Genomic DNA, 7,401 nt, shown 5'->3' on the forward strand with positions numbered 1-7,401 from the left:
ATCAGATCCCTGTTGCTTGACTGGTGATGTAAGGTCACGTTTTTACGGCACTGATCTGCGAGCTCAGAGACTGCAGACAACTGATATCTTTTTTTCCCAACAAACTGTTATGGCTTTCGCTTGACCCACTATTATTGAAATCGAAATCACTGTAAAGAACGCTCATATGCATTTTATGACCAATTTAAACACATGATAATATAAACTTTTCCATATTACTACCTTATGCGTATTGTTTGAAAATGTGTTGTTTTTGGTGGTGTCGATAGGTGGCGGTAGGGTGCATCAGAGTGCTAAGATGGTTTTATACTCTCTCTACAGCCACATCACATCCGGGATTCAGAACACAAACAAGAAGGGAAAGCTTTCTTTTAAAACTTTTCCAGTAAGAATCTATATTTACCTCTAAGGATTTTACGATTTACATCTTACATTTTTGCTATTTAATAAATTTATAAACGCGTATGTAAAGTGTTTTGACGTAAAGCTATTTGCTTGGGCCAGAGTTAACGAAAACGTTAGCAGAGAAGCTAAATGGGCTAATCACTTGAACATCTTTATGTTTTGCATCAGATATTTACGAATATTACACAATGACGCTTCTCGCTAAAGAGGAGCTCTAAATATACTACACGAAACGTTTTTTCTTGCTTAGCCTGAGTGACCAAGCCCCTATTTGAATGTATTTTTCCACTGCTAAACTATTCAAACTATTATGAGCTATCATGTGATTGACACTATATTCAGCTCTTATCTTATTTTAGATATTTAAATTTGTTTGCTTTGGTATGGATAACAAACACGAGGGATCATTTAATTTTGTTTTAAGCTATAAGCTTAAATGTCGCGTTTTATGAAAATATGAACCCCAGATATCTTTATCTTAACTCTATAACATCTATTAAAATAGCTTCAATTGAACTCTTTCTGAAATATTATTAAGTCTTATTCAGTTGTTCGTCTCCAGGCTATGGAGATACTGTTAGTCATTTCTTAGATATTATTTGTTTAGTTTTATACCTTGAACTAAAACAGTTTCTACCTGAACACAACTTTGTTATTTTTGTTCAATGGTTAAAAAAAAAAAAAAATGCTTGTCACACTTTCTGACAGGTACGTTAAAATAGTTTTGGGTAGTTCTCATCTTATATAACTAGTTATCTGGCAGTGGGTATTGTCACTTCAATATCAGTAGGTCAACCATGGAAAAGTTAGATTTTCTCATTCATTAAGGTGAATAATAAATAAAAAATTAGAGACTCATATCTAGAGCTGCAGCCTCTTAAATGCAAAATGTTGATGTACATTTTTTTTTTTTTTACAATTTTGGCATAATTACTGCTCTAAGTAGGTTGATCTGTCACCTAAAGGTATGATTTAGAATCTTAATACTCCAGTTAATAATTAATTGACAAGTTAATTAGGTGACGACTATAATTGTTTCTGTCCTACTGATCCTGATTTGTCTACAAACATGCACTAGTAGGGACATGCTTGAATGGGAATAATCCTGTAAGTCCATGTTGTATCAGATTAAAAACAACTACCCTTATTTAAAAAAAAAAAAACCTTGTAAAAACATAAACCAATCCATTGCAAATTAGTATGCGTTATAGTTTGTAGATTCAAAATTGTCCAGCTTATGTAACATATTTTTTATTTTTGCATGGCTCAGTTGCTAGCTTAACCATTTTTTGTTGACTATTCTCTGTTTGAATAATATCACTTAAACATTTTCTAACATTCCAAAACAAAAAATTATAACTTTTAAATCACAATTAGACAATAAATTGAAAATCGGTTTCAACAATATCAGAGTAAACCTGTAGAATCTAATTTCCTGTTATCCCATGTTTTGCTAATCCTTGGTTTTTTTGCTACAAGTATATTATGCTCCCAAATCTATTTTGACAGTTAGAAGCCTGAGAGAATCCTAAATTTGTAAATTTAATCCTAAGTTTGTATTGATAATAGTTTTAGCCTGATCACAGTGATTAGCTCCCAATTTGCAACTTGAACACATTTCTGTTATATCTTCTTATTAGTTCTGCTGCATGATTATGCTTTCACAGTTAAATCCTACAGCTTTGCGACATAGTAAGTAATGTTTATTTATAAAGCACCTTTCACAGTCATAAGGGTCACAAAGTCCATTGTGTTGCAGTGATTACTTTTGTGCTGATGTGTAAAATATCACAATCCCAAAGGTCTCCTTTGAATCCATTTTAGTTTTTCATTCTGTTTTATCTGCTATGCATTTCCGCTTGATGTGACAACTCTCTATCCGTTCAGCTGGATGTGAAAGTTTCTAATGATTATTTTTAATCTTGCATCCACATTAGTTTTTTTTTTCTTTTAATAATATTTTCTTGCAATCTCCTTTCAGCATTAAGTCTGCAAATGACCACCGGTGCACCAAAGGGAGAGAACTGCCTTGTGGACATGGATAGCAAGGCTGGTGATCTGTTTGGTGCTGAGGATGTTCATCCAACTGGCACAGGGGGCACTGGGGTGCTAGCGAAGTAAGATCCTTTCACTTTATATATTTTGTTTAATGTTAACAACAGAATATCTAGCTCTGCCAAGGAGATTATGTTTTTGTTTGTCTGTCTGTGTGCAGGAAAAGTTGAAAAGTTAGTGACAAATGAAGCATTACATTTTGGTGATGATCCAGATCAAAATCTTGATGCAGGAGTTTTTAAAAATAATCTCTAACTTTGTGAGATGGGTATATTTGACGGAAATAAGCAGTTCCCCACTTAACCAGAGAGAGGTAGCAGTCACTATTGACAGCCTCAGCATTGGACTCAAAAAGTGGGGAAGTATTTTACTGAAGATAAAAACACAAGAAAAGGGAATCTTGGTGGATTGTTAGCAGGTTTATTTTAATTTGGTAATGATCCAGATCCTGTGCGAGTTTTAGCTATAGGCGTAAGTCACTACTTGGCAGAGATCTGTGCTCTCAGAGTGCTTTTTTAGTTTGATATTATTTCATAAATGATGATGTTTCATAGCATTTTTCGTATTTTTTTACATGTTAATATGCGGCTGTCTCTGCTTTGCAGGCTGTGGCTTCCCAAAGGCCTCTCGGTCAGCGGGGCTAAAGAGTGGTTGGACCGGCGCAGAGTGTCCATTCGACCATGGGCCAGTTTTGTGGACCAACGCAAGTTCTCAAAACCTCGGAACTTTGGCGAGCTGTGCCAGAGGGTGGTGAAGAATGTGGAAGTGTACAACAGCAACTACACCTTCATCTTCCTGGGTCTTATTCTCTACTGCATGTAAGGCCTTTAATTATTTTGATTCCTGTTGCTGTCAACTATAGAACAACCAACACAGTTAGTATTTAGTTTCAGAAGTCTGTGGGAAATAAAACAAGTTAAATGTTCTGAAATATGAATGAATGCGTTGAAAACTGAGAGTAAGGGGCCTGTTTCTGCTCTTCAGTATCAGCTCGCCTATGCTGCTGATTGCCTTGGCTGTGTTTGCTGGTGCCTTCTACATAATCCACCTCAAATCTCTGGAGTCCAAACTGGTTCTTCTTGGTGAGTAATGACATGAAAGCAAAAGCTCTGTTCCACGTGAATGTCCTGTGCTTTAACTGCCTTATTTGAAGCTTATAGTCAAGCGTATTACCTCTGCTATGAGAAGTACAAACCTACCTGCATTTGTTACCTTTGTGCTTTCTGGTTAACAAGGCAAAGAGCTGACCGTTCCCCACCAGATGAGTTTAGCTGGAGCCATCTCCCTGCCTGTGTTCTGGTTGGCTGGAGCTGGTACCGCTGTGTTTTGGGTTCTTGGTAAGTCTGTGGTTGCATGTGTTCCTGCACTGGGTGTGCAGGAGTTTTACTTTTAATTTCAAATAATCCTCAGTTACTCTTAGTTAGCGACATAAAAACAAATAGAACTGATGTAGGTTTGTCACATTGATAATAATGGAGGTCACAACACAATGCGTATGCTGTCTGATCCCAGTTTCTGAACAGTTAAGTTTGATAGGCACCAGTTTTCGTATACATACTACGGTTCTGTTTATTTGTAGATTCTGTGGTTTTGCCCCATAAATGAATCACAATGATGAGGAGAAGAAGCATATGGTTTAAAAAAGATAGTTTTCTCAGGTGCATTACATGAAGGATTCCTGAACCCCTAAAGGATACAAATGAAACCTTAAACTTAACATCTCACACAAGTAGCGTTTCTTCAAATGTTCTGCTACATTCACATCGGACACGATTTGAGCAGCAGGCGCAGCCGCCTTGCATGCAAAGTCTATGTTTGCATCAAAAGGTCCTGCAGTGCGTCTAAAGCAGCGCTGAAGCAGCGCCTCTTTAGCTTATGAGCATCTGAGGTGCGTATCGCGCTTCACAAGCAACAGATGCTGGAGTAGGAGAAATTGAACTTTTGCTACTCAATGTGCCACATCAACCAATCAGAGAAGCTAATCTTGGAGCTGGCAGGGAGATGGACACAGCACTGCTGATACAGAGCGATCACTACCCTGAAACAGCCTATGTTAACTCAAAATGTAGAAACCTGCCACCAAAATATTTTCACTTCTATTTATCTGGTACCTGTAGTTTGTAACATACCTGAAAAACTCTTAACATCTACTTCCAGCTGCCACGAACAGTAGTGGAAAACCCCAAAGAAGCGACCGGGTCAGGCTGCTGGATTCTCAGTGACCGCTCACCACCAGTATGTGGGGGTCTGAGTGGCTCCGACAGGGAAATAATATTTTAAGGCAGGACTGTAATCTTGATGAACTGACTGCACAGACAATGTTTTAACAAATATTTAGCAAAACCGCTTTCTGCCACTGATATCACTTTTAAAGCTCTAAAGACACCTCTGCCCCTTTAAATGCCATCTGATGGACCAGCAGCGACAAGAGGGTGCCAATATTTATACCAGTATCACTTTGGTTTCAGCCACAGAGTTCCACTGAGAAATGTACGGTTTTCACTGCAGCCACAAGATGCTATGGGTTCATAAGAACAAAAGCTCAAACTGCATAAACCGATGGGATCGATACAGGTTTATGTTCTCTCTTTTATTTCTTCTTTATCTATATTGTGTTTAGACACTTTGTGTGAGTTTTAGCCATAGATGTAAATCACAATAAGCTAAAATTAGCTGCTTGGTGGAGGTCTGCGCTCTGAGGGAGCTTTTCTAGTTTGGTTTATCTTACTAATTTTATCATTAGTAAGAGACGGCATTACCTGCATTATGATAACTATGAAAAAAGCTTGACATTCTTTATCCTAACATCCACCTTGCCTTTCTGTCCTGTCTCCTCCCAGGAGCTACGCTGTTTGTGATTGGCTCCCACGCCGCGTTCCGACAGCTCGAGGGATCCGACTTGGATGAGCTCCTCATGGAGCCCGTGTAAAGAGCCGGCTGGACTTTGAGCAGCCGCTGATTGACGATCGGGCATCATTTTGACCCATTTTGACCCACTGATGGCATCAGCCTTCAGGTGTTTGGCGGACAAAAGCTGCTCTCTAACCCTTTTCCAAGCTAAATGTGTATCTTATATTCCATATACTTAACCTCATGGCATTTTATCCAGAAAGCACCTTATATGGTATCAGAAATGTTATCATTCTGTTTAGTAAATATCTTACTGTATGCACAATTTATTAATAATCAAGGCACATTATGAGATTAAAAGCCTTCAACTGCTTTAATTTTTACCTGTTTTGTCATAAAGCTTCTTGTTCCTTTCTGATATATATTTCCAAAGGTTACGTGCCAATTGAAGCTTTAAAATGCCTGGTTGTTCACAATAATTATGTTCTTATTACATAAATAAAAATTCTGGATCATTTAAAAGCTACTAAAGGCATTCTGTTTTGGTGTTTAACTGATCTCATTGTCTGTATGGATATTAAATTATTCAGGTATGTTAAAAGTAGTAGTTTCTATTAGTTGGAAGTGGTTTGTTATGTATGGACATTTTTGAACGTGCAATAAAGCCTTGTTACTGATTCATTTTTAAGAAGCACAGTTCTCTTCTTTTTTATGCACGTTTGGCAGCGCTTGCGTTGAACTCTGTGGCCCTGTGAACCGGGTCTCTACCTCTGGGTTATTATTCCGCTCCGGTCTGAATGCACAGTGGAATAAAACCCCATGAATCCCTCCTCTCTGCAGCTAGAAGACCAAACTGTAGTGTTCACCGATAACTGCCACCCCCCCGCCCTATTTTTTTGTTTCCACCATTCTTCCCCCTCTTCATGTGACCCCTTTGACCCATGTTCCCTGACAGCACAGTCAAAGGACCCCATGCTCAGGTTGCCATGGCAATGACCTTGGAGGGCCCCAGCCAGACGCACACCCGTCCACAGGAACACTCGCTTACACACTGCGGCAAAAGCCCAGCGATCGATATTCTATTATACGTAGGGGTGGTGAGGAGAATGGAGGGGGGGGTGTTGCACTGCAGTGAGCTCACTGCAGAGACACGGGGGAAATTAGAACAAGGGTGAGAGTAAGAGGTGTTTGTCAGTGAGAGTGACACAATGTAGGTGTGTATGTGTTGGTGTGAAATGGAGAGTGTTTGTCATTAGCGCTGCACCAGCACCTCAAAGTCCTGCTGTTTCTCAGAGATATGCCCTAAATTTCTCTGTCAAGCAGGAGAAGTACTCAACTAATCTGTATCTGTCACTTGATGCAGAACTGCAGCATGAAATTGTGCACTAGATTAGCAATTAAGTCTTAAAAAGATGATTGCTTGGAGATGCTCTGGGGTTAAGCTCCATCCTAGACATTCATTCACAATGTCTTATAATTACACAATATAATACAATCCTCTTGTCTCTATTTCAAGCTCCTATGTTGTCAGGCAAGGCTGACACATGCAGTTTTGGTGCATTACCCTGGGCTGCTGCCAGACTCTTCCACCTATAGCAGCGACACTAGATGGCACCTTATTCCCAGATTCATGTTGGATGAAGTTAACCTTTTAATGCTAGCTTATGTTCAGTAATCACACATATCTGCAGCAAAAATAGATTTCATTGTATAAACCTTTATGTTTAACAACTGTAGAGACGAAATCTGCAACTGTTCATGGGTTTAGATAAAGGATTACTGTTTTATTCCTGGAAAGTATATTTAAATTAATCAAAAGTAACAGAAGACTTGGTGATATCAGGTTCCTAAACAATTTTTTGCTTAAAAAATGATCAGGTCTGAATAAATATGTGTAAAGTGGAGTATAAAATAGGCTGTCCATTTATGTGTCCTATTTTAAAGCTTGACTTCCATAACAGTAAGGCATTTGATAATGAACCTGGCTTACCAGGAATTTATCATACATTTTATTTTGCCTTAAATTCACAGTAACCTTTGTGTTTCTTAGAAACTTTGGAGACTGAATTTTTTTTTCTTTTTTTACATGCC

The 7,401-nt window shown here is 38.4% G+C and overlaps 1 protein-coding gene across 1 annotated transcript; it reads left to right on the plus strand.

Moving 5' to 3' along the window:
- The first annotated feature begins 281 nt into the window (after window positions 1–281).
- On the plus strand, window positions 282–5,991 carry rabac1 (Rab acceptor 1 (prenylated)). Its single transcript, XM_038284320.1, has 6 exons — window positions 282–385; window positions 2,387–2,522; window positions 3,066–3,278; window positions 3,445–3,542; window positions 3,696–3,797; window positions 5,301–5,991. Exons 2-6 carry the CDS (start codon window positions 2,401–2,403, stop codon window positions 5,387–5,389), a joined length of 624 nt encoding a protein of 207 aa, XP_038140248.1. The 5' UTR covers window positions 282–385; window positions 2,387–2,400; the 3' UTR covers window positions 5,390–5,991.
- Window positions 5,992–7,401: the final 1,410 nt, after the last annotated feature.

This window comes from Cyprinodon tularosa, unplaced genomic scaffold, assembly GCF_016077235.1.
Source record: "Cyprinodon tularosa strain WSP-4 unplaced genomic scaffold, ASM1607723v1 ctg2, whole genome shotgun sequence".
NCBI classification, from domain to species: domain Eukaryota; kingdom Metazoa; phylum Chordata; class Actinopteri; order Cyprinodontiformes; family Cyprinodontidae; genus Cyprinodon; species Cyprinodon tularosa.